The 27,710-nt window shown below is 40.0% G+C and overlaps 3 protein-coding genes across 3 annotated transcripts; all 3 read left to right on the top strand.

The window, feature by feature from the left end:
- Nucleotides 1-1,680: 1,680 nt before the first annotated feature.
- myo1hb (myosin IHb) lies at nt 1,681-11,513 on the top strand. Its single transcript, XM_044053535.1, has 32 exons — nt 1,681-1,741; nt 2,733-2,894; nt 3,298-3,413; nt 3,526-3,724; nt 3,814-3,894; nt 3,995-4,174; nt 4,244-4,342; nt 4,436-4,549; nt 5,398-5,469; nt 5,549-5,668; nt 5,803-5,870; nt 5,967-6,072; nt 6,168-6,248; nt 6,330-6,421; nt 6,542-6,636; nt 6,838-6,884; nt 7,073-7,153; nt 7,244-7,349; nt 7,429-7,546; nt 7,652-7,765; nt 7,848-7,924; nt 8,007-8,075; nt 8,154-8,238; nt 8,312-8,474; nt 8,554-8,637; nt 8,800-8,893; nt 9,398-9,453; nt 9,550-9,685; nt 9,774-9,844; nt 10,727-10,824; nt 10,937-11,036; nt 11,113-11,513. The coding sequence occupies exons 2-32, from the start codon at nt 2,769-2,771 to the stop codon at nt 11,140-11,142; spliced, it is 3,078 nt and encodes a 1,025-aa protein (XP_043909470.1). The 5' UTR covers nt 1,681-1,741; nt 2,733-2,768; the 3' UTR covers nt 11,143-11,513.
- A 2,924-nt stretch (nt 11,514-14,437) lies between these two features.
- On the top strand, nt 14,438-22,966 carry LOC122787012 (sushi domain-containing protein 2-like). Its single transcript, XM_044053540.1, has 16 exons — nt 14,438-14,538; nt 15,187-15,385; nt 15,481-15,632; nt 15,725-15,892; nt 15,968-16,139; nt 16,930-17,131; nt 17,807-17,892; nt 18,795-19,063; nt 19,152-19,286; nt 19,372-19,527; nt 20,190-20,438; nt 20,882-21,065; nt 21,761-21,855; nt 21,937-22,116; nt 22,386-22,482; nt 22,560-22,966. The coding sequence occupies exons 1-16, from the start codon at nt 14,478-14,480 to the stop codon at nt 22,603-22,605; spliced, it is 2,451 nt and encodes an 816-aa protein (XP_043909475.1). The 5' UTR covers nt 14,438-14,477; the 3' UTR covers nt 22,606-22,966.
- A 1,113-nt stretch (nt 22,967-24,079) lies between these two features.
- Nucleotides 24,080-26,046, top strand: LOC122758491 (heat shock protein beta-1-like). Its single transcript, XM_044012712.1, has 3 exons — nt 24,080-24,727; nt 25,202-25,265; nt 25,540-26,046. Exons 1-3 carry the CDS (start codon nt 24,337-24,339, stop codon nt 25,700-25,702), a joined length of 618 nt encoding a protein of 205 aa, XP_043868647.1. The 5' UTR covers nt 24,080-24,336; the 3' UTR covers nt 25,703-26,046.
- Nucleotides 26,047-27,710: the final 1,664 nt, after the last annotated feature.

Below are 27,710 nucleotides of genomic sequence, written 5' to 3'. Positions count from 1 at the left end.
GTGTGGTTCTGGACCTGGTGTGAGCCGGTGTTTGAATCAGGGACTAATGCAAACCTGAGAGACACAGGACAGAGAGAAGACTCGGAGTTATGGCGGGACTTGTCGCTCACTGAACCCTGCAGTTAAAGGCTGTGTCTGTTTGAGAATTTTAACAGAAGACTCAGCGTTTATAGAAGTTTGGATTCATCAGAATCATCCTCACACGGGACTGAATCGACCATGACACACATGGCTTTGGAAGTGAAGGAGGTAATGACATGGATATGGCTTCACATGAACATGATCTCGGTTTCTGTTTTGTTGTTATATTCTCCAACTCTGATTATAGAATCTTCCAATATAGCTGGCTTTATTTCAGCTCAAATTACTGGGTGAAATATCTCCAGAGCACGATCACCTCAGCTCTGTCTGCTCTCTGATTTTGGATTGTTGTCATCATTATCTTCTTCTTCTTCTTCTTTTCATCGTCTCAGTAAAGAGCTCAAATGCAAAGTGGAAAAGAAACACAGCAAAAATGAAGGTTAATTCTGTTCTGACTGACTAGTGGAAAAGTCCAGGTATTTGGATTGTAAAGGGGGTTATTTTTTCCCACGGGAATTGAAGAAGAGGTGAAACGTCTTCAATCTGATTAAAGCAAGTCCAACCATTTATATCCAACTCCTGAAGATTACAATGACCTGGATCACAAGAACCTTCACTTTCCGCTTATTCCACTGCCAAGTGTCCAAAACATAATTAATGTTGGTTTTATTTGATTCCCATTGCCATGGTGTGTGTGGCATGGATATGTCAAGCAGTTCAGTGTGAAACTGTAGCGACACAGGAGGTTCTATAGTGGACCAGAGCGATGGAGGCCCTGTTGACGGTCAGGTTTCTCTGGACACCTGGAGCCCCCGAAATGTGTGTTGCCCTGGGCGATGTGTGGTGTCAGTCAATGGCCCATGAGGAGTGCTATCTCTTTCAAGAGCCTAACTGCCACTTTGTGGCTCCGTAACAGGATCCTGCACACATACTGGATAGACGGGGACAATGGAGCGCCCGGTCTGCTAGTCAGATAGACTTTCCTGTTCCGATGTTGACATTGACATCAAAATTTGATGTTTTACGGTTGGTTTTTTTTTATAATTTTTTTTGTGTTATCTTATACACATGACAGTGTTGTGTTGATCTGGGGTAATGTTTCCCTCTAACCCCTGAAGGTTTCTTCCACAGTTAATTCAAAAGGTAAACAAAAAAATTGCTCTTTGCTTTTTCACAAAATTGTCCGTGTGTATTCAGTAGAGGTCACATTTCAGAAAATCTCTGCCTCACGCTCTCAGCTACAGTGAGCAACAACAACACAGGACAGACGAGCTGTACTTTACTTTAATTTGACCACAAATAAATCAACATTTTCAACCTCTGTGATGAAGTAAGAAACAGTTTCAGAATTTGGTTTCTTGTGTTATCACTACAAAGACCATGTCTGGCAAGGCTCTCAGATTTAAAAGTCCTCCTCCTCCTCAGTCTGTACTCATTTGATAAACTACAGAATTGAGATGTTCTTCCTCTTGTGGACAGGCACCACCTTATTGATGGTTTCCCATTGAAGGAAGTGAGGGCTGTGATCTATCTGGGTTTCCTGTCATGCTACTGTCCACCCCCCCTTCCCCCTCTCAATAAAACCCCACATTGAGTTCAGAAAAACTGAGGCAGTGACACTGACACACACACGCACAAACATCAGGGACCTTCAGGACAGGTAACTTTTCACACTTTTTTCCAGGTGTTGAACAGGTTAATTATTTTTTACTTATTGTGACATTTCTGGCTCGGCTCGTTTTTGTCAGTTGCTCAGACTTGGTGACAGGCCAACAGTGGTTGGCAGTGACGAGAGTCAAACGACTGAAGCCTAATACTGGGCACCTTTCATAGCTCCGTAATTAAAATGCGTGATGTCACATTTGCTGATTATTTCACTTATTCTGTCGGGAATTAAGTAACGGAGCAAATCCTGTTCATAGATTAATAATCCCCATTTGGATCATGCTTGATTAAGTCAAATGTTGTATTTTATGTTTTAGTCATTGTTTGAAGCCCATATGGAATTGTCATACACATGATGGAGTGTTTTGGTGTTTGTGTTGTCCCTTGCTATGATCATGACATACGGTTCTTCAGAGAGCACAGATTAGATAGTGGTCGGCTGAATTTAGATTTGTCATGGGCATAAAGGATGCAGTCAAGGCCGCTAACAGCTCCGACTGGAAGTCAGTGATATATGGACAGACAGACAGGATGTTAGTCATTATTTCTGTGGGAAATATACAGTAAATCAGTGTGTGTGGTTGAGTTCTTGAGTGACAGCTTCCACAGAACACAGATAACTTCTGACGAAAGCATGGGATGGGACATGATGAATGGAAATAATATATGTAGGTACATTTTGTTAAAGAAGGCACATTTTGAGATATTTTAATAATTTTTTGTTGTTAACTGTTGTTTTATGTCATCTTTGCAACATTAAAGTAACACTGTGTTACTTTAACAATATTCCAGAGTGTATTGTGATAATTTAACTCTGCAAAATGTGCTGTGTATATGATCTGTATTTGTATATGATGTGGATTCTATAGGATCCATTCAAAGAGGTTCACCTCAATAATAATAATGTCATGTTATACACAATAGTTCTTTCCTTGTGATGCCCAGTTTCCCTGAAATGTCACTGATGTGCTCTTGATTTGGCGTAGAGCCTGGATGTGCGGTGTAACCAGATCCTGAGGAACATGGAGGCCTCGCTGACAGCTCGGGATCGCGTGGGCATACAGGATTTTGTTCTTTTGGACGCCTACACGAGTGAGAGTGCCTTCCTGGACAACCTGAGGAAGCGCTTCCATGAGAATCTCATTTACGTGAGTGTTTCCTGTGTACGTTTCATTTTGGAGAACCAGGCTGCGCTATTCCTCCTTCTCCCGCGCTCTAATTAAGCTTTATGGCCTCCACCTTTGATCCCCACAAGGTCCTGATGCTGCGTTGTCTTCTGCTAAATCTGGCACCTTGTGTTGCTGACACAGTAGCTCCTGTCCTTTCCTTCGCAGAGTCAGCACTATAAAGGTCACTGCTGTTTGTGAGGTTACAAAAAATGATCAGCCAAATTTATTGCTTTTGATAAGAGGAACAAACGTACTTATCAGTCGAATGACGCACAGTCACCACACTGTTGAAGGACTTTTAATGTGAGAAAAACAATTGTCTCCATTATTAAATGTGCAAACGTTGCAGACTATGACTTCCTCTCCTTGTCTCGCTTTGCAGACCTACATCGGGACTCTGCTGGTGTCGGTCAATCCGTACAAAGATTTAGACATCTACAGCAAGAAGCAAATGGACACCTACATGGGCGTTAACTTCTTTGAGCTGCCACCTCATATGTAAGACGTTCCTTTATTCCGGAGCAGAAATGTCTTTCTGAAATGTCTGATTGTGCAGCATGAAATACTCCAATAGCAAATGTCTATGACTGAACCGTCACTGTCCTCACAGTTATGCTCTGGCAGACAACGTCTTCCGCACGATGCTGTCCGAGTACAACAACCACTTCATCCTGATCTCCGGGGAAAGCGGGGCCGGCAAGACCGAGGCCTCCAAGAAAATCCTCCAGTACTACGCTGTCAGCTGCCCGAGTACCAGACTCCTGAACAATGTTCGAGACCGGCTTCTTCTCTCCAATCCAGTGCTCGAGGTCAGTGAGCTGTGTGTGCATTTATTGATGTGATATTGTGTTTAAGATCAGTCATTTTTGATGACACTTGTGTGTTTTGTATCTTCCAGGCTTTTGGAAATGCCAAAACTCTGAAGAACGACAACTCGAGCCGCTTTGGAAAATATATGGACATCCAGTTTGATCATCAGGTGGAATAAAATCAGAACCAGATGTTGATGCATTTTTACAGTGTAACTGTAACACAGCAATGTAAAGACCTTTAGGTTAAAGATAACCTTCTTTCCTCAGGGCGGTGCAGTTGGCGGTCACATCCTAAGCTACCTGTTGGAGAAGTCCCGTGTGGTCCACCAGAATCACGGAGAGAGGAATTTTCACATCTTCTATCAGCTGGTGGAAGGAGGGGAGGAAGATCTGCTCCGCTGGCTCGGCCTACAGAGAAACTGCCAGCACTACAGTTATCTGGTGCAGGTCAGCATTCAAAGAAAACACTTTATTGATCTGCTTTGTTTCATGTCTCTAATCCTTTGTCTTCCACAGGGTGAATGTGCCAAAGTTAGCTCTATCAACGATAAAAGTGATTGGAGGAGGGTGCGAAAGGCCCTCTCTGTCATAGAGTTCAGTGAGAGCGATATTGAGGTGAGGAAGCGCACTTCATTACTTTACAAATTTAAGCTGGAATAAATGATATAAAACCACGTGTGATCGTTTTTCTCTTTGGGTGTAATGCAGAGCCTGTTTGGGATTATTGCTAGTGTGCTCCACCTGGGTAACATCAAGTTTGAAGCAGATACTCGAGGATACGCCACTCTCAACAACAACCAGGAAATGCACTGGGTGTCAAAGGTGAGGATTTAACCTAACCTTTAATTTAAAGGTTCTGATGTATGTATGCCATGTTAAAAGTTATTAAATCTGTGGTGTGTAACGTTTTGGTGATTTCTTTAGTGAAAAGAAAGGATGCCACATTATTTGTATGCCTTGTTCTTCATTTGAAAACAAGATCTGTCAACCAAATACTATCAGACTCAGGGAGCATCTTCTTTGTGCGTAAACTGGCAGTGCTGGGCTGGGTGGGGGCAGGACACCTTTACCCCTTTAAACCGCTGAACGACTTATTTAGTACATTTACACAGTTTAATCGAACTAAGGCTGTAGTCCGACTAAGACAGGCAGTCAGACAACTCGCCGAGTCGGAGTATACATGTGCAGGAGAAAATCGATGATTTATTGGTCACGTACGTGTAACTCTGCCCCGTAGGTGGCGGCATATCTCTCTATAAGCTAGTGCGTATTGAATCTGTTGAATTCCGTATGTTTCGCACCTGCTGTTCATGTTAATCGTGACGCAAATTTGATGGAGCATGGCTCTTGTGGTTGCGGTGCTGTCCGAAGAAAGACTCCGCTGCCACATGATTTCCGTTTATACTTGCGGGTCAAAGACCAAGGTGCATGTGTTTTTTGAGCAATTAAATTCACTTGAAACTTTTCTTGGGCTCTTCTTTATTATAGATGCACTCCAACCTGTCCCAAATTTGTAGTGCTATTTAGCGTTAATGTCTGTCTGTTTGAGGTAGGGAATGAAACAAAATGCTGATACTCAGAAACACAGAGAGAGTTCAATGTTTGAATTAACAAAAATCATTTTTTTGACTTTTGACTACAAATATCAATTTCTTTCCTTTGCTGTGCAGTTGCTGGGGATTCCTGCTGATGTTCTACAACAGGGCTTAACCCACAAGAAGATTGAAGCCAAAACAGAGGAGGTGATTTTAGGCTTTGAGTATGTTTACATGTTGTTTGCAACATTTATTCTACATCATAACCCATACTGTGATGTTTCAGGTGTTCAGTCCCTTCTCTGTGGACCATGCAGTATATGCCAGGGATGCCCTTGCCAAAGCCATCTATGGCCGCACGTTCACCTGGTTGGTCAACAAGATCAACGAATCTTTAGCTAACAAGGTGTGTAAATGAGAAAAATATCAATGAAATATATCAAAAAATATCAATGTGAGAAAATGGATGAAATAAGATTCTAACTAAGCGAATAAGAAAACAAAATCAAAAGCATAACTTTGTGTTTGTGTTAAATCAAGGATTCCTCCAGAAAGACAGTGATTGGCTTGTTGGACATCTACGGGTTTGAGGTTTTCAGCGTGAACAGGTAAAAACCACAGCAGCAACAAATCTGATTATTCTTCAACAGCAAATGTGTGAAATTACATATCACCCTTTTTAAAAAATAAAATAAAAATTACAGCTTTGAGCAGTTTTGCATCAACTATTGCAACGAGAAGCTGCAGCAGCTTTTCATCCAACTGACCCTCAAATCCGAGCAGGAGGAGTACGAGATGGAGGGAATTGAAGTAACGACACAACTCCTCCTTGTATTTTCCTCATATAAGTGACACGCACTGCTACAAATGTGGTTTCTGAATGTATTTTTTTGTCCTATGCACAGTGGGAACCAGTGCCATATTTCAACAATAAGATCATATGTGACCTTGTGGAGGAGAAATACAGAGGAATCATCTCACTGTTGGTAATGCTGTGACCGATTTATGGTCCTTTTGACAATATTATGGCACGTGGTTGACTGACTCATGATCGTTCTGTCACATAGGATGAGGAATGTTTACTTCCGGGAGAAGCAACTGATCTAACTTTCCTGGACAAGATGGAGGAAAAGATTGGTGGCCACCCTCATTTTGTCACGTGAGTGAAACACTTATGCTACACAGGAAATACAGCATGGATCAGGTATATGACTAAGCCAACCTATCCTAAATCTCTAAATATCATGATAACCAATAATGACTCTTCCCTATCGTGTAGACATAAACTAGCAGACCAAAAGACGAGGAAAACCATGGACAGAGGGGATTTCCGACTGCTGCACTACGCTGGGGAAGTGACCTATTGTGTTGTTGGTGAGAGATTAAATATTCCTTTAGAATTTCTTACTTATCTGCAAATGCCTTTCTTTCATAAAATACCATTAAATGAGCCTATTTAGAAGTGATCAGAGGATGCTTACAAATTGAATTTTCTGTTTGTAATGAGGTGGAGTATTTGGAAAATGTTGTTTTGAAAACATACCTAATCTTCGTCTTTCTTCTGAATACGGTCAGGATTCTTGGACAAAAACAATGATTTGTTGTATCGCAATGGAAAAGAGGTAAACTCACTAAATTTGTATCCTTTGAGACCGAGTGATACTTAGATTTGTTGGTGATTATATTTGAAAATGTACCCAAATATATGGAATTCAGTGTACTACACAAAGACACCATATTCCATAAAGAGACATTTGTTTGACTTGTTGGGTGACGACACAGGTTTCCTGTTCTTCTTCTTCATCTTTAGGTCATGCGACAGTCCAAAAATGCTATCATCAAGCTCTGTTTTCCATCGACTGAGCCGGACAGCAAGAGGAGACCTGAGACTGTGAGAAGTGCTTCTGGACCGCTGTTCTATTATAAAATAAAATATTACTCCTCGTATCTAATTCTCGTCTAATGTGCTTTAACGCGACAGGTGGTGACTCAGTTTAAGAGCAGCCTGGTGGGACTGACAGAGATCTTGATGTCCAAAGAGCCTTGGTACGTCCGCTGCATTAAACCCAATGAAGCCAAGCAGCCAGGTGAGCCGAACAAGTGTTGAACAACAAGTAAGGACCGGACACTTTTGACGCATGACCTCTTATGCTGTGTCTCCTGCAGGACGCTTTGATGACGTGCTGGTGAGACATCAGGTTAAGTACCTGGGGCTGATGGAGCACTTAAGGGTCAGGCGCGCTGGATTTGCTTACCGCCGTAAATATGAGATCTTCCTCCAGAGGTATATGAGCACACGCTGCTCCCACTTTCATTCACGTTTTGCTATGTCCTCATTTTTCCATGGTGCACTGCAGTGTGTGAGTGTGTTGCATTTGTCCGTGCTCAGGTATAAGCCTCTGTGTCCCGACACCTGGCCCAACTGGAAGGGGACAGCAGCAGAGGGTGTGCACCGCCTCATCAAACACCTGGGCTACAAATCTAACGAGTACAAGATGGGCAGGTAAGCGTAGACTGTCTTCGGTGGACACTGGTTTACAAGGAAGGAAATTCAGAACTGACTGTCTGAACTGTCTCCCCTGAAGGACAAAAATTTTCATCCGCCATCCAAGAACTCTGTTTGCCACAGAAGACGCCTTTCAGGAGTGCAAACACAAGCTCGGTAAGATGTAGTTGTTGTAAATCAATTTGTATTTTAGGCATCAAAAACATCACATTTACACATTTATGTGTTACTGTTGCAGCAACACGGATTCAGGCCAAGTACAAGGGTTACAGAGTCAAAGGAGACTTCCAGAAGCAGAGAGAAGCTGGTAAGAGGTGCACAAGTTGTCATTCAGGCACAAACACTTTGAACACAAATTATTATAATGATAATATGATATTTTCAGCCACTAAAATTGAGACTTGCTGGAGAGGACTCAGGGCCAGAAAGGAGCGAGAAAAGAGATCGTGGGCTGTCAAGGTCATCAAGAAGTAAGTGGATGAAGTCTTAATTTGAGGTTTGCTGAGATGAGATGTCGTCACCTGCCTGTTGATTCTGTTCTAGGTTCATTAAAGGTTTCATGACCAGACATCACCCAGCGTGCGTTGACAACAGCGAGTACCTGGCGTATGTGCGGCAGAACTACCTGACGCGACTGAAGGAGAACCTTCCACAAACAGTACTGCACAAAGACTTCTGGCTCACACCTCCACCTATAATGCAGGAGGTAAGTGGTTCTTCAGAGGTCTTCACCTGTGGTCAAATTAAGCAGCTTATGAACCACTTTGCTTTTATTTCAAATGAAGGTGTCCCAAGTCTTGAAGCAGGTCTACATTCGCCACATGGTACGGAAGTACATTAGTGGAATCACTCCACAGAGGAAAGCACAGGTAGTCTATAATGTTCAGTCTATGAGATATTGAGATAAATTACTAATGCAGAGTGTATGTGTATGTATTTCTATCTAAAGTTCACACTATATATTATAATTACTGCATATTCTTTTTTTTACTTCATGTAATCATTCTTTAATATTATGTTCCTGTTTCCAGCTCATGTTAAAATTACAGGCTAGCTCCATGTTTAAAGGAAAGAAAGAAAACTATCCCTTCAGTGTGTGCAGACCGTTCCTGGACACCAGGATAGGTATGACGGCAGAACCTTTTATTTTTTATTTTTTGTACTTTATTGTACTGGTATGGTGCTGCAGTGCTGTACATTAGATTAGATGTGTAGTGTTTAGAAATACTTTCAGGAGTGGGAAGAAGTTGAAACCTATCAGGTCCCACCACTTCTCTCTGCACCAAGAGTTTATATAGCTATTTCAGTTTTTATATATTACATTATACATTATACAAGTATCATTGTCATTATCACCATATACACAAAATCTGATCATCATGAATAACAAAAGTAATATAATGCTTATAATATTAGTAATATTATGATTTTCATTATATTATCATTAATGGTAATATTTTAATTATCACTGGTGAAAATACTATACCCCCACCACGATCACAATAACAACAATATTAATTACAGAATACTGCTGAACAATATTAATCACTGATTGTGAATAAATATTTTATTTTTTTACTTAATAATATTTAAGGGATTGTTATTAGTATCTCCTTTTTTTTTTTAAAGGCACAGACGACATCAACATCAAAGTGCTTCAGATGATAAGACACGAGCAAATTAAGGTAAAGGAACATTAAACTAAAGGAACATGGCTTTAACTTGTACTGATCCATGCTGACGTGTATCCACTCTGACCCGGTGTGTGTCTGTGCCCACAGTACAGCGTGCCGGTGGTCAAGTACGACAGGAACGGCTTCAGACCTCGTCCTCGGCAGCTCATCTTTACCCTGGAGGCCGCCTACCTCGCAGAAGAGGCCAAGGTCAAGCAGAGGATAGATTACAGTGCTCTGAAAGGTGACATGGGAGGAGACAAAACAAGCATCGTTCTCATAAAAATGTTATATAATGTTATATTTTATACATGCATGATTTTTCTTTATAGGTGTGTCAGTGAGCAACCTGAGCGACAACTTCCTGATCCTTCATGTTACATGCGATGATGTCAAGAAAAAGGTACAGTAGGACTGGTGCTGATGGCAACTGTACCTACAGAAGGGCAAAACAAACAAATACAACAAACGCTATGTAGACAAACAAAGAAACAAAATACACAGACATGCGTTTGGTTATTTCGAATACATGCGATTATCAGTGTCATACATCAGACCCAAGGTATTCTATTTTACCACAGGTGGAAATAGTGGTGAAATATTTTACTCAGGTGAAAGTGCCACTGTTTTGACAACATTTTACTTCAGTACAAGTAAAAGTACTGGTCTAAAAAAAAGAATTACCTAGAAGTTACTTAGTTACTTTTTTTTGAACAAGGTTGGGATTCTTTCTTGTCTCGTGCTAAAAAAGGACAAGGGGACACAAAATACTGAACTCCCAAAATGTGTGACTGTTTCCTGATTCCGTTATTTGTGTGCATTGTTTTAAATGTCAACCTTGACATTGTGATTTCCAACAATAACTGACAAATAGGGATGGGACGATACCACTTTTTGTGACTGATGACCAAACTCGATATCAGTCCGATACAGTCATTTTTAGACCATTTATGAACTATGAAGTGAGTCATTTCAAAGACATTCTCCAGCTGTGTCACAAATATTGTTCTCCCCAAAAAAGAAGAAATAAACAGCAAACATGACTCAGCTAAAATGCTTTTTATTTACATTTTCACAATCTGTGCATAGTGAAGCATTGTATTGGATTTTTATCCAGTGATTTTGGCAGATATTGGACTGATATCGATCCCCATCCCTCACTGAAAACCTTGTTATTGTCCATGATGAAGGCTGAGCTGCAGTAAACTGATGCAGACACTAGATCAGCTCACACAGTCTTCATGGGATGTAACATCTGACTGACTGGAGGCCTTTGTTCTTCCAGGGTGATCTGGTCCTGCAGTGTGATCACCTGTTTGAGGCCCTGACCAAACTGAGTGTTATTGCCAACAAGCAGAACTGCATCCATGTGGTCCAGGGCAGGTACAGGATTGATGTTGTAGTTTTCATTTTAAAGATAGAACATGTAAATGGTAAAAAACACCAAGTCAAAGACTTTGTCTAATTTATGTGAACTTCTTTTGTCCACCTGCAGCGTGCGATTTGACATTCAGCCGGGCAGAGAGGGATTTGTGGACTTCAAGAGTGGTCAGGAGTCCACTGTCTACAGGGCAAAGAATGGCCATTTGATGGTGGTCAGTACACAGAGTTTCAGACAATGTTAAATGATGTTACCAACATGTGACTGAGCTCCGTTTGCTTCTGTTTTAGGAATCAACAAGAACCAAGTCAAGATTGTGATGCACATGACGTGACGGGACACTGTTGCTCCTCTGAGTCTTGAATCAACAGCCATGATTGTTCTATAATCCTGCTCCATGGTTGTTTCATTTAACAGCTGAACATATACTGTCAGCATCTTTATGGAAATACAACAAAGTACTGTAGATGTTATTATCTCGCATATACTGCCAATTCAGTAAAAGAGAGGCAAAAAGAGAACAAAACATGCCGATAACAGAGCCTGACTAGAATAGAAATGACTCGGATTGTTTTTTATTTGTATTATTTTAAAATGATCTTTGAGGCACAAAATAAATAGCGTATATCTCTACAATTACAAGCTCTATGTGAATTATCTTGGTATCAAAATAAAGATAATACTTGTGAAATTGCATCACATCATTGTATATACCACTGTGTTAGAGTAAATGTAGATGGAACCCAGCATAAATTAAGGATTTGTTTTTTTAGGATTTGTCATTTTAAAGCAAAATGACCTTTGACCTTTCAAGGATATTGTGCAACAACATGTGGACATTAGCTGTGCAAAGACTGATGCTACTGAAGTGTAACATAGCAAAATGACTGCAGTTTTATTAAAGAGTTGCCTAGGCATTCTCCAATTCGGCACAGTTTGGCACCAGCTGTGCCATTTGAGATTTCTTCAGTACCAAATTATAAAACCAATCCATCTTGTATCACCTTATCCTCCACATGGGCTGAAAGGTGGGGGATAGGTCACAAGACCATCATAGGGTCATTTTATTTACGTGTCACTATTGGCCTAAAAGAATTATTACCCACAAATAAAACCATACAAAAGGATTATAGTCAAGTCAAGTGGGTTTTATTGTCAACAGTATCAAGCTCAGTTCACTAAATGCACATGATCAATCACTCCATTCTCCAATTAGCGCGTGAAAAGGACGCAATTTGACGAACATTCGCCCTCCTCCAATCAGAACGATCTAATGTTGCCCTGTAATGACCAATCACACCAGGGATAGTCCGCCCAAAGCATGCTGGGAGATGGAGTTCGTCATTCCAAGCGGTTTCAGTTTCATTCCGGTGGATTTAAGGTCTTTTGACAAACAGTAAAGGTAAGAAAACATTTCTGGGTTGTTGTTATGCTCTTATTTTGCGGCCGAATCAGTGAATCTAGGTTGTAAAGTGATAAAAAAAAGGTATGTGGAGTCTCTGCTGTCCAAGAGACACGTGTTTCTCCAGTGCAGCTAATCAATGTTTACACTGCACAGGTGTGTTCTACACCTGCTGTGTTTCACCGGCTGGTGTTTCATCTGTGTTTGGTGAACATAAGAATGGTTTTTAGGAGCCTTTGGCCGAGTTTTGGACCTTTCTGTGGGTATGCATATATTATTAAACTTTATGTCATGTTTGTTGCTGCGTGCTAGATGCCACCAGCTCTCATCCAAGTTTAGTTTATTAGTTTAGTTGCGGGGACCATGTTCAGAGCCAGGTCTATACCAGAGTTAGCTAAATAGCTAATTTGCATCTGTGGTCCCTGGGCAGGGAGTTAAAATTCAAGGTAATCACATATCCCTAAACAGTAATGCACCTGTTTTTTCAATTAATTGTATCTTAAATTGTATCTTAAATTTAAATATATATATATATATATGTATATATGTGTGTGTGTGTATATACATATATGTGTGTATATATGTATATATATGTGTGTGTATATATATATATATGTATATGTGTATATATATATATATACATATACATATATATATGTGTGTGTGTGTGTATATATATATATGTGTGTATATATATGTGTATATATGTGTGTGTATATATATGTATATATGTGTATGTATATATGTGTGTGTGTGTGTGTGTATATATGTGTGTGTATATATATATGTGTATATATGTATGTGTATGTATATATATGTATATGTGTATATATGTATATGTGTATATATATATATGTGTGTGTGTGTGTGTATTTATAATATTACATACAGTTTATATTTAGCCACAAATATGTATCTGTGTATATAAAACCTCACACATGCTGTACCTTTACATTAAAACATCTTAAAAACTGATTCTTGGTATGTAAATAACTGAAAAATGTTTTTTGTTTTTTTTATGGGTGCTTAAAATAATATTACCAGTAGCATATACTGTATGACACTGTGCTGAGGATTTCAGAGGCTGCAGCTCCACCTACTGGCAAATATAGTTACAATGTAAGTGGCCAGTGACGTGGCAAATATTTTCCTTCTTCAGAACATGAGGGCAAATTATTCAGAAAGAGTATAAAAAAATACTGGAAAGTCTAGTATATGACATCTACTGTCATTTTCTGATATTAAATGTAGTGAAGTTTTAGAAATAAATGTAAAAGTATTTAAAAAGTGAGGAGTTAGGATTGAGCCATGGTCATTCAGTGGTAGGGCAAGTTGTCTTGTAAACTGGAAGGTTGTGGATTCAATTCCTGGCCCCGCTAGTCTATATGTGTTCTTGAGCAAGAAACTTAACCCCATGTTGCAGCGTTTGATGTCAAAACTGTAGTAAAGCAGCTCATCAAGACCAGAAAAGCATTACCAACTCTTCTTCTTATGATTTTATTTGTTAACGAGTAATGTCGTGGAGTAAAAGTAAAAGTTGCTAGAAATGTAAATAACAAAGTAAAGTACACATATGTGAATTTTGTACCTAAATACACTAACAAAGTATTTGTACATTGTTATATTACAACACTATATATATATATTAGACATATATATGTTCTTACTTATACCGAAATCTGGCTCTGGGTCGGAGGAACCTCTAGAGTACATACTAAAAACAACAAAAACAAAAAGTCAAGGTAACGCCTAAAATAATTACATTCAATCCAAGTAAAGATAGCAAATTATACACATTTTTTTTTTAAACGTTTTATTTTTCAGTGCAGTTGGCTTGAAAGTATAGTGAAGGGAAAATCATCCCTGACTAACTATGGAGGAAGTTTACTACACACATGTACAATACTGTCATGTCATTTATTTTCTTCCCTGGCCTAATGAGGCCAAACTCTGCAGCCGTCATTACTGATAACCCCAACTGTAACTCACCATAAGTCAAACAAACAAATAAAGTTAAAATTATAGTCCCTTAGCGTTCTAAAGTCCAGTCACACATTAGGACTGAATCGAAAGATTGATCGTGAGCTGGTGACCTGTGGTCATGTGAATTTACAGTGCAGCTCAAACTGTGATCACACTGACTTCTGGCTGATGATTAACAGATGAAGGGAGGAGGTTAATAAAAATGCTGAGTGTACTGTATCTGCCAGAGTGAGTGGAGCAGAAACGTGGGCTGACAGAGTCACTGTCACGATGGAAAGATTGACAGCAATAATATTTGTCCTTCTCATTTCATGTATCTGCAGTATATCAGGTGAGTACCTAAAATACATGATTATATATCATCTCATTTAACTGTTTGCTCATGAGAGAGGATCAACGTGATTTATTTGAAGCAAAAATGTTAATGAATACGTATATTAAAAACATTTTTATTTTATTGTTAAGTTTTATGTTTAGTGAATCAAACCGGAGCAAGCTATGTCCTTATTTGATATCTTTTAGGCACAATTAAGTGTTACATACAGACATATTAATACACTTATATCCTGTCCAGCTGCCAAAAAGTTTTTTCAATCTTGATGACCACTCTGTCTTCGGGACAACTCTACACGTGGGGTTAAGTGTCTTGTCCAAGGACACATCAGCATGTAGACTAGAGCTAGAGCCGGGAACAAAATCCACAAGCTTTTGAGTTGAAAGACGACGCACTTCACCACTGAGCTACTGTTGCTGATCTGCCTTATCGTAACAAAGCTGTAGGTCTTGTGCACATAGGAATATGTAGTTGAACACATTATTGTGTGACAGCATGATAAACCTCTCACAATATTCAAAATATAGTGAAGAATGTTAGGGACCAACACTCAATACCGTCTACTCCCTGTAAGGAATTTCATACGCCTCTACTGACAAAAACAAGTGAACTAACCCTCTAAAATGTCTCTTTTTTCATGGACAGGACAGACATGTGAGGGAAACTGTGGAAGAAAACTCCACACATGTTCATGTCACCCCACGTGTACGTCTCTGAAGACGTGCTGCACAGACTATAAGGAGTACTGTGTGGACATCTCTCCGTACTCTGGGTCCGCTTTTGGAGGGACCGATTTCATTGTCCTCGATGCAACGTTCAATAAGACGTCCCATATTGTTTGCAGGTACTGTAAGACTTGTCAATCTTAGCTTGTCTTCTCCAGACAAAAACACTTTTATTTGTGTGTTTCAGTTAAAATATGATTTATTTTTTATTTAGGTTCAACCGAAATATCGACACTGTGGGGTACGTAGACGAAAACAACAGAGGCCATTGCATCTCTCCACTGCTCTATGAAACAGGATGGATTCCACTGCTCATCTCCTCAGACAATGGAATCACATTCAGCAGGAGTGGAGCCTGGCTCTCAGGTCTGCACATTTTAATTTATTAGAACTTATAGACACATTTATAAATGTTTAAACGCCGTTAATGCCTTTTGTATTCAAACGCTTTGCTTCAGTTCATACTGGCAAGTTGGATTCACGGTTCAAGGCGACTCTGGATAACGCAACAAAATGGCAGTACTACGGCACACCTAATGTCGGAGGCAGTCTCAACATGAGTTGGGATAAGTCTTTGGTGAGAGCTGACCGGGTCAACATAGAGCTGTGGGGATACAAGGAGACCGGTGAGTACAACTGTAACAACTTGTTGACCGATTGAACGTCTGCTGGGGGAAACCGCTGAATATGTTTCTCTGTAGGTGAACCGTATACAAACTCATGGCAGGGTCAGTGGCAGTATCTGTACTCACTTGCAAAGGATCGGGCAAACACTGGTTCCTTCAGCTTTGTGCCCAAACCGTCAGAGAAGTTTTCAAGTTGGGAACTCGGCGCCGTCAGAGTCAGTCCCAGTAACTATTCCGACGGCATGTGGTATGTACGAGAGATTTGATTTTATTGCTATTTTCTTATGGTTTGACCCTGCAAAAAATCTGCAAAAGTTCTTTAACAATAAAAACTATTGTTTAAGGGCCCAGTGTGCAGGGGATCTATCAACAGAAATGTAATAAAGTATAATCATATCTTGTGTTGAGACCTGTTGTGGGCCATTTGTAGAGCTGCTACTCGATTAATGTGTCGATTATTTTCACTTAATCGAGTAATCGTTTGGTCCATAAAACATCAGAAAACGTTAAAAAATGTTGATCAGTGTTTGTCAAACCTGGAAATGATGATGTTCTCGAATGTCTTGTTTTGACCACAAACCAAAACGTTTCAGTTTTAATGATTTCTTTGTTATATTGAGCAAAGAAATGAAGCTAAAACAATAGTAAATCTTGTTTTAATCATGAAAGAAGCTTCAAAGCGATTAATTGATTATCAAAATTGTGTAATAGACGATTCATTTAGTAATCGATTCGAGGAACTGTTTCAGCTCTAGCCATTTGTATAAAACAGGAGGTTTTTCTTCCACAAAGTCTGCCCATGTTTCTAGAGTAGCTCATTTCCGTGTTATTATGCCACATTAAGGCCGCGGCAGTGTCTTGTATACATACGTTTGTGAGGCAAAAGAGATCGAAATGATAGCGATAGTCAACTTCACCCCTGGATGCCACTAAATCTTGCACAACGGTCCTTTTTAATTAGGATATTGTGACTGAAATGTCAACTGAAAACAATTGGTACGGTAGATAAAAGCCGTATTTGTATTTGTCTCGTTCAGGAATGTGCAGGCTGCGTGGACGGAGGATCACGCTCTGGCTTGGCACCTGGAGGATAATTTTCGTCAGAACTCGGCAGTTTGGGCCGAGGGCAAATGTTTAGCGTGGGACCAGCTGGAAGACAATCTGCCCAACTTCCTGAGTGAGATCATAGACTGTCCCTGCACTCTGGCTCAGGCCAGAGCAGACACTGGCCGGTTTCATGTAAGTGTGAAGAAGAGAATGGTTAAGTTTAACTGTTGCCTCACAGCGAGAAGGTGCTGGGTTTTCGGGCACCTTTCTTTGTGGAGTGTTGGTTCACATCGGGGGCAAACACAGAACAGATGAAAAATTAATCAATTATTTTAATAATTTTAATTTCCAATGTATTTACTTGTCTTGCCTTTCCTTTAGTCCAACACATTTACGGGCAAAGCCATTTACTGCCTCGGCTACAGTGGCAGGTGAAAGACCAATTTACTCTTTATTCATTGTCCTACTCTGAATTACAGCTACAACTAAAACAATGACATTTATTATTTAACAGATAGGCAACCAGTATGGTCCAAGTCTTTTATCACCTACTGCGGGGGAAAAGTCCAGCTCCTCTCACTTCTGTTGACCTCCACCCATAACAAAAAAAGGCCCCGGGATCATTATTCTAATGACAATGCTTGTCACTGCGTTGACTCAGTCATATTTAAACAGGTGCACCATGTGCGAATCATATCTCTGTGTTAATAATTTGTGTGGTGCATGTTATTAACTGACTAATTATTTCCACTTAGCAAACATTTACATGTGAGTTAATCAAGGCCACAGTTTACAAGCTGGTTAAGTCAGTTAGTAAAACGTGTCTTACTGCTCACAGTCACTATCTCTCTCTCTCTCTTTCTTCAGACGGATTATGGCTGTGACATAGAGAAGGGGAGTGTTTGCACTTATCACCCTGGGTGCGTTCACTGTGTGAGGGCCATACAAGCCAGGTGAGTCCTTCACCGAGACCGTGAACCTGCCCTCAACATCATATTCCCAATGTTGTCATATTTGTCCCTGTGATATTCATATACTAGTTCATATACAACATGTATATGTACACATGTTTATATGATATTATCTTTTGTGGCTTAAAAAACAGACACATGACATGATGTTTTTGTTACAGTCCTGTCTTTAGTGGCATTTTTTCTTATCAGTAACTATTACGATCTCACCTTGATAATACTCTTTACACTCCTTTTACGACCTTGTTTTGAAGTCAATCGAAGCTTTTGGCAATATTTGATTAGAACATATTTATTTTATTATTTTCTTAAAGATAATATATATTATCTTTAATATATATTAATATATATTATATATATTAAAATATATTTTCTAATCTGGCCTTATCCTTTTAGTCAAATGCTTATTTGATTGTATTTTTTTTTTTTACCAGTTTTGTTTCAGTGAAAACCTTTTTATTTAACTTGCATTGTTTTAACTTCAGAGCACTTTGTAATATTGTCACGAAAAGTGCTCCATAAATAAGCTTGTTGATGAGTCGTACGTTCACTTTGAATCATCGAACATAAAACAGTAAAGTGTGCTGCATCTAAAAGCTGTAATATTCTATATTAATATAACGTTGATTAGTAATCATTGTTAATAAATATAAATATCTTTGTTCTGTATTGAATTATCTTTGAGATTTTCTTGTTTCATTTAATGAATTTAGTGACACTCAATCAAATGTATCCAATATTTTGGATTATGGGTTAATCCAGTGTATCACGTCTTACTTTTCACACTTAACATAACTCTGTCATGACAGTTCAGCCTCATAGATGTTTGGAATCTTTGGCTCCAGCAGAGTTTGCCTGACTTTGTTTTGTAACTGTCTCAACAGTCCTGAGTACGCAGCAGGACAACAGTGTTGTTACGACAGCACCGGTGCTCAAGTCCTGACTGGAGACTCCATGGGGGGAAGCACGCCAGACCGAGCGCACGACTGGGGCTCACCTCCCTTCACGAGACCCCCGAGGATCCCCGGACAGTCCCACTGGGTCTACGACGTCCTCAGCTTCTACTACTGCTGCCTGTGGTCGGACAACTGCCACTACTACTTCAAACACCGGCCGTCCAGTGACTGCAGACGTTACCATGTGCCCAGCTCAGGTAGCAGAGTGAACCGTTCACCTTCAAAATGTGTTTTTAAAGAGTTGTGTTCTTCCCTTGAGTCATGACTTTCTGTGTTTGACATCAGCTGTGGTGTTCGGAGATCCACACTTCATCACATTTGATGGCGTCAGCTATTCCTTCAACGGCAGAGGAGAGTACACGCTGGTGAATTCAGCAAAGAAAAGGCTGACAATCCAGGGAAGAACAGAACCCGTGAATAGTGAGTGACCGCAGGGACTGAGATGGTGACAAAACACATACACAAACACTTGCCCTTTCCTTCATGTCATTCATCTGCTTGTTAGGCACCATAAAGGCGACGCAGTTGACGGCAGTGGCTATGAGAGAAGCGTCCTCTGACATTATTGAGGTGCGGCTTGTCGCTAACCACACCGGTCTCGAGGTGCTGCAGAATCAAAAGTCTCTCTCCTTCGCTGAGCAGAGCTGGATGGACCTGCATGGTGAGACTTTTGACTTTTACTGACCCCCTGCTATAATCTTGAGAAAGTATATTCCCTTTGTTCTTTTTATTGGACAGCAAGTGTGAACTGTTGACTTTGTGAGTCATTACAGAGTGCAAACACAATGTATTTACATCATATTTTCAGTACAGCTATAGCTAAATGTATTATTTGAGTCAAAAACAAAACGCTGAGTAGTGTTACCCAGAAAACATGTTTCAACCAGCCTAATGTATCATCTCCTACACAGTATTATCTGAATTAGTAAAAATGTATTCAAACCCTCTTCCTTTCAAAATAAATGGCATTATCTTCCCCTCTTCATTGTGCCACACTGACAAACTCAATGTCAAATGGAAAACCATGAATCCATATAGTTTCACAGGTTTTACTGCTACTTCTATTAAAGAAATGGATTCTATCTAATTCCACAACAGTTCAACATGAGGAAACTGGGAGTTATTTTGTGGTTCCTATAGCTATAAATTATTTAAAATGTAAAATAATAATACTCTAACCCAGCCCAAACAGGCTTACAACACACTATTATTTAGAAATACAGTATGTCAGAGTAGAACCTGGGTAGCAAACTATTCTGTTCTGTCCTCATCAATGCTTAGGGAGGTGTTTGTTACAACTTTAACAGAATCTCTCTCTCGTAGGTGTGTTTGTGTTCTGTCCTACCCCAACAAACGTGACCGTAATGTTCCCCTCCGGAGCCGGGGTGGAGGTGCGACTGAGGGGGGGATCCATGACAACCACTGTGCTCCTGCCACCGGAGTTTATAAACGCCACACTCGGACTGTTGGGCAAGATGAACGGGGATGCCAGGGACGACCTGGTGCTCAGCCACGGCCAGCTCGTGCAGAACCTCAGCAATCCAGAGGAGTTGTTCAGTTTTGGGGCAAGCTGTAAGAAACCAGTGAATACGCTTAAGATTATTGGCCACAGTTCTTATGACGTCCTCAACTTCCTGTGAAGATGGGTTTATAAATGTGTTGTGAAACAGTATAATTTCAGTTTTATTGTGTGAGATAGCAACAGCTACAGTTTTATTTGAGACTATGACATTTACAAAGTAGGACTTCGGTCATGTTTTAGAATGCAATCTGAAGTCATAATGTAGTGCATTTATTATAGGTTATGTACTCTTTACTTTTCCATCACAATTTCTTTGCTACACTGCCTGATAAGGTTCTGTCCATTTCAGGTGTAATTCTCTCCATGTTTTTCATGCTCACACCAGCTTTTCAGCTTAAGAAAAAACAATTATCATTTTATGAAACAGGAACAGATACCATTTGTGCATTTACCTTAATTAATGTAATGGTGCATCTTTCTTTTTGTCTTGCAGGGGCTGTATACAACTCGTCCGCCTTGTTCACATATGACTCACAGTATCTTTTGGACACATATTACTATGTTCCAAGACATGACCACACTTTTATTCCAGTGTTCTCTGTCTCTGAGAATCCGGGTGATCCGTTAAATGAGCAGGCATCTGAGATTTGCTCTGGAGAGGGGTCCAAGTTCTGTAGGTAAGCAAAATGACTTTTACTATTTACATTATCAGAGTCAAAAGGTGAGGTGAGGTGGTGTATGAAAGAGAAATAGACACAAACCAGGCATTGAGTTGCTTAAAAAGAACAGTTTAGAGGAATTGTATTAAAAAGTATTTAGCATTTATAGATTTTGGCCTATAACCAGTGGGGTCACACACTTTGCTTCATGTTAAATAAAAGAAGTCAGGCCTGGACCACAAAAGCTTTTGGTTTATGTTTACATTCTAACCCTTAGAAACACAGAGCATTTAGGCTGCTTTTTTTCCCATTATTATGTTAAAACGAACAGTCTTTTCAGAGGCTATAAGAATGTGCACGATCGTGTCTGATATCCTTTTTTTCAGCACAACCCTGACAATTTGATAAAAAAAAAATATATAGACACCTGAGCAAAAAGTTTTAAAATCTCATTGGATTTGTGAAACTGGGAAACAGATCACAGATCAAAGTTATTTTATGAACAAAAATAAAAGAAAAACTGTCCAATTTGTGACTTCTGCACAATTATCGCTACTTTATACCACTACCAAAAAAATGCGATGTGTAAAACGAATCTCAACTTTGACTCAACGACACATAAGAAGTGCCGCGTGAGCAGGGTTAACACATATTACAATTTGTATTATCAGCAAAACAGCAGCTTAATCTTGACCATTTCCTCCGTTGTACAGGTACGACATCTTGGTTGGTCGGAATCCAAGCATGGGAAATGCTACGAGGGCGTCTTTCCAAAATCACGTTTCTCTTGTGGATAATCTAAAGCAAGGTACAAAGACAGAGAAACTCTCAGAAGGTTTATTGATTTAAATGTACATGTTGTGACTTACTGTCACACTGTGCTTTGCAGTGACCTCCTGTGGCTGGCTTTCACCTCCGAAAAAAGGGAAGAAAGAGGGGACCGTATACTTACAAGGAGCTACGGTGAAATTCTCCTGCTATGGCGATTACACTCTCAAAGGATCGGCAGAGCGTGTCTGCCAGGAGAACGGACAATGGTCTGGAGAGGAGACACATTGCCGCGTTCCAAGTATGGATGAATTATTAAATCACTCTCATCCAATAATCTCTAATGTTGTGTGGATTTACACTTTCAAGATCTCCAGTGTTTCCTGTATTAAATACTTGATTAAAAGTATCTGCTGACCTTTATATGATCTTAATGCCATCGAGTGGCTGCGTTTGTACAAGTGAAAATCATAAGAAAGTACTTTTTTCCTGTCTGGTACCTCATCATAGACGTTGGACCACAAAACAATCATGTGACTATAACAGTACGCTGTCTTTGTCCATTCTCAGTCAACGTTGCAGGAATAGTGGCCGGTTCAGTTGTGGGAGCAGTAGCACTGGTTGTAATTATAACAACAATTGTAATCGCCTCCAGGAAACACAAAAGGTCCGGTAAAGTATAAGAAAACCTGTTGTCAATTTGAGAATAATGAAAATGAACTTTCCGTTTTCTTTTTATTTCAGAAGAGCTGCACGTTCAAATGACACTGTGGCGAGTGACCACTTCTAATCCTCTTTTTCTCTCTCTCTCTCTCTCGTAAGTCTCATACTAAACTAAAACTGTTCATATGTTTGACCTAATACTGAAATAAATGGAGACAACTTGTTCATCAGTACATGTATCACAAGTTTGAGAAGGAATGGAAGAAAAGGTTTTGTTCTAACATCTATAGGTTGTAACTTTAGCCTGTGTTGTACTTTTGTTGTAAAGTTAGTACTTTGTTGATTTATGTTTGTTGGTTGGTTCACAAGTTAATTCTGCCAAACACTCCATTATTATCTATTTGAGCGACTGAACAAAACATGTTTTTTGTGTCTTTGTATTTGTGGAAAACAGGAATAAAAACTATAAAACAAACTAAACTCGTGTTGTCTCACAGTAACAAGGTCACCAGTCCGGATCCTGGTTTGATCGAGGGCCTTCCTGTGTGTGTATATTCCCTGTGTTTGTGTGTGTGTGCGTTCTACAGTTACTCCTTCCTCCCACAGTGCAAAAAAACCCTGCAAAATGGGAATTAGGTTAATTTTACACTAAAACGTGAGAGTGAACAGTTGTTGACTCCGCCAAGTGCCACTGACAATTCTCATGTGGAAGATAAAGCTGTAGAAACTGTTTGGATGAAGTGCTGCATGTATTAAACATACCAAAAGTTACTATTTACTTTTCATATTTTGAGAGCGTACGTATTATTTTTCACGCTCAGAAGTGTCACACGATGAATCTGAGTTGTCGTCGGACATTTAGCAGGAGGGAAACAAATATTTTTATTAACCATTTCCTGTTATATATACACATATTTAAATATAATATAACATCTGTTTCTGTTATTACATGCAGTATGGGCCCAGCCTCGTGTACTCATGTCCAAACACCATCAATCTCATCAGCATTTCTCAGTATTTACCTGTTAATACCTTTGACCTAATGTTTTGGATGAAAGCTGACGGAAAGGTCACAGATATTGCCTCATTATTAAATATCATTCCCCTCGGATAGCAAACAGCTCACTGATTTATCCCCTTGTTTCATTATTTGGACAACATAGCGCTCATGAGGACGCTCTACATGTAAAATTCCTCACCACCTCTTGACCGCGTCAGACTGCCAGCCCGTCACATTGAGCCGAACATACAGTAAACACACGCTTTTCATTATAGTATACTGTATATATATAGAGAGATAGAGCTATTTGACCTACACGCCAATGTGTGTTTGTTTGTTGTTGCATTCCCTTTTTTCCCGCTCTCCCTTCAGCCTGGAGCTTTAAGAAACTAACTGTGTTGTTGTTTTTAACTGTGGATGTTTGTGCCGTTGCCTCACATCACACAAGGCTGTGACTCCTATGGACAAAGAGCACCAGTATGTGACGAGACTGCAGAGGCCACGGCTGAATAAACGCTCCACAGTCATTCACCAACAACTTGCCACAGACACTCCAGAGATATAAATACAAATAATTTGCATTATCCAGGGCAACAGAGGACTGACATGTCAACCGATGACATACCAAGATGTCCTCATCACTTAGGTCACACTCGCTGTTAGATAAGTGTTAAAGTGAGTCAACGGGGTATAAATGCCAAATCAAACCCCCCCCTCACAACTGCAACTCACTCTCTGTTTGCATTTGAGGATAAATTTACAGCTGCTCTGTTGTTTAGTAGTTTTTCTTCAGGGTGGAGCTACAAGCTTTGCACTTTCAACATCCCTCTCCTTGATTCTGAGCTTATTTTCTTAGACATGGGGGAACAAAATAAAATATTACCCCGTCCTATTTTCCGCCGAGATGCCTCCTGGGAGCCTTTCCCAAACTGGACACAGCCGAGCCGCGTCTTTTCCCAGGATTTTGGCCTTCCTCCATTCCTGGAGCCAGGCGATGTGGACTGGATTACCTGGGCAAAGAAGAGACTGGGGAATTTCTCCTGGCCTACGTACACACAGACATCGCTTCTGCCTCCCGTCAGTGGTCAGCAAACTGTGGAGGTGGACGGAAAGGGCCTCAGACAACTGACGGGTGGAGTGTCAGAGATCCGCACGGGACAGGACAGTTGGAAGATCAACCTGGACGTCAATCACTTTTCCCCTGAGGAGATTACAATCACGACCAAGGAGGGATACCTGCAAATATCAGGTGCTGCTGAGCCTCTGTAAATGCTTGATACTTGAGTTAAAGTACAAGTATGTGACCAGAAAATGACTTTGGTAGAAGTTGAAGTCACTGTTTTTATAATATTCCTTAAGTAAAAGTCTTAACGTTTATGACATTTACTGTACTTTAGTTAGGATGAAGCCATTTATCTGTGTCCTTGAGCAAGACACTTAACTCCATGTTGCAGCGTGCGAATGGCAAAACTATAGTGTAAAGCAGCTCATTAAGACTAGAAAAGCTCTATATAAATACAGACCATTACCGACTCTTCTTCCTCTGATGTTATTTGATACTAACGAGTCACAAAGATAGAGGAAATGTAGCCGAGTGACAGTTAATGTTGCTGGATATATAAATAGTAAAATACAGAATGTGAATGTTGCACTTAAGCATTTTTACTTTGTTACATTACAACACGGGTGTGGTTTGTAAATGTGCTGTTTTTGCTCCTGTTAGGAAATCACGAGGAAAGGCAAGATCAGCATGGAATGGTCTCAAGATGCTTCAGCCGCAAATACAAGTAGGTTATCGCTAAAGGAATTCGATTTCCGACACCATATGTTGTATTACCAACTGTTTTTAAGGGGGACAAATGTGCAACACGTACAAGAGCCACTAAAACATGTGATGATAAGGTGAGCGGCTGCAACATGTGCCGCGTGTTATCACTGGCCTGTCAAAAGAGAATTATACACCCAGTGGAGACAGAGAAACGTTTGCTCACCTGTGTACAATGAGTGTAATCTGCACTGGGTGACATGTTGCTTGCTGATAAAACTCACCATGTGTTCAAGGTTGCCGCAGGGCGTGGACCTGCAGCACATCAGTTCGTCCTTGTCGAGTGATGGAGTTCTGTCCGTGGAGGCTCCCGTCCCCGGGACACACGTCATCGACCCGGCCAATGAGCTGGTCATACCTGTGCAGACCAAACAGAGGCAGCAGGAGGGTGAGAAGTGAGCCACGTGAGCAGAACCTGACACTAAACTCCAGATGCAGTTGTGCATGGAACAAACTGTAGAATAATAACAAAAGATATTTGCAGCTTATTATTAAATGTGACTCATTGTTTTTATTTTTTTTCTTCCTGTCATGATACTACAGTAACGTTTGGTTTTAAAACTAAAGGCAAACTCAGTCAGTTAGTGTAGCTGAATAGAAACATTAATGTGTTTAATTTTTTGTTTGTACATATTAATAGTATGCGTTTTTTAATGAAACAGCCTCGTGAAGCTGTTCTGGTGTAATGTAAAACTTCAACGACTGCATTAAACAGCTCCTAATAAACACTGTCATTCCCTTCATTCCCTGCTGATGTGTTTCCTGGGAGATATTTTAGCGATAAGATTAGTATGAAAACTGTTTATTTCTGCGCTTATAAATGTGCAGGGAAATCCTATTTTTCCCACATTTACGTCACTCTTTCACATAAAATAACCACCTTCAGAAGTTCACTAAAAGTCTGGTGAAGACCAAATGATGAATAAAAAGTAAACAGTGACATCTAGTGTTTGAGTGCAGCATTGCACTTAGTGATAACCTTTTTTTTACAAGTTAGCATAGCTGTTTTGTATGCCATCTTGTGGATCACTGCAACAAATGACATATCTAGAATACACAAATATAACTGATTATGATCATTTGGTTGCTTTTTGTTGGATTTGTTCGACAATTCATCCGAGAGTTGGGTGCAAAAAGTAAATATTGTGAATCTGTCCAACTCAGTGAGTCATGTGAGTGCATAAGATTTAAATAGCTTCCTGTCCTTTGTCCATTAATCATTAACCTCACAGTCATCACCAACAATTGAAGTGTGTACACTACACGTTTGGTTACTGGACCTGAACATGAAACACAAGACACCAGCGAACACGACGTTTTATAAGTTCAGTTTCAAACAAACATACAGTGGATCACACAAGCTCACGGTGCAGTGAAGGGAGATAATCATCTAATTATAGTTATAATAACTGATCAATATTTCATGTTTGTTTCTCGGTGTCCTTGGTTCACCGTGTGTCATTGGAGGATTAGTTTCCCAGTTTCACCTTTATTGTCCCTCGAGGGGGACATTTGGGTTGCGGCAGTGGCTAAAGAGACATGAGACGTAAGGACACAAGACAGAACACTGAATACTGCGAGCAACCTGACAGAATTCAGCCACGAGAGTGTTTGTTTAAAGAAAAAAAGTCCACCGAAATATCAGCAACAATAAATAAATAAATACACAAATGTGTCACAGAGGATTTGGCTGATTGATTCAGTGCATGAATTGCACTTGGAACAAAAGAAAACGTGCAACAACCCTAACCATAAAATGTAGGTTATAAATAAAATAAACTGCAATGATTGGCATAATTAAGTCAAAATTGTTGGACAGCACAGTGACGTCCACTGAGTATGACAGTCTCAGGGAATGATTGACAGCTACCCATCATGACTGTTAGTGAGGATATTAATGGAAAATGGCATTATGGCATGAAAAGGAAATGATCCTAGTGGGGTTAAGGGGTTAAGGGTCAGGAATCTCTTGACTTGACTTGACTATACAGTTGTGGCATGGCGCAGTCACGACTCTACTTGTTTTTTTCTTTTGCTTTTCCATTAGCGATACAACCTGGTACTTTAGTACCTGCACTGGTGAGGTTCCAAGTGAACTGAGCTGATACTAAATGTGATGTTGTCAGACTCCCGACCACTGATTGGTCAGAGCGTGTCGTCACTGGAAGAGTCATGAGCGTGATGTCCGACACAGGAATCAAACCGAACAATGCCGAACTATAGATCAGTTAAAAAAGACTTAAAAAATCCTGAAAACATGCGTTAATCTCCAACATGTGGCAAGGACATTTCTAAAATCTCAATATTTAACAGAGGAGTCTGGTGTATTTAGCGACAGCACTGCTGAAAGACCACAATTGTGAGCCACATCACAATCCATTCAGCCGTATATTAATTTGGTGTCAGA

Source organism: Solea senegalensis, linkage group LG21, assembly GCF_019176455.1.
Source record: "Solea senegalensis isolate Sse05_10M linkage group LG21, IFAPA_SoseM_1, whole genome shotgun sequence".
NCBI classification, from domain to species: Eukaryota; Metazoa; Chordata; class Actinopteri; order Pleuronectiformes; family Soleidae; genus Solea; species Solea senegalensis.
This window is presented reverse-complemented; position numbering and strand designations above follow the sequence as displayed.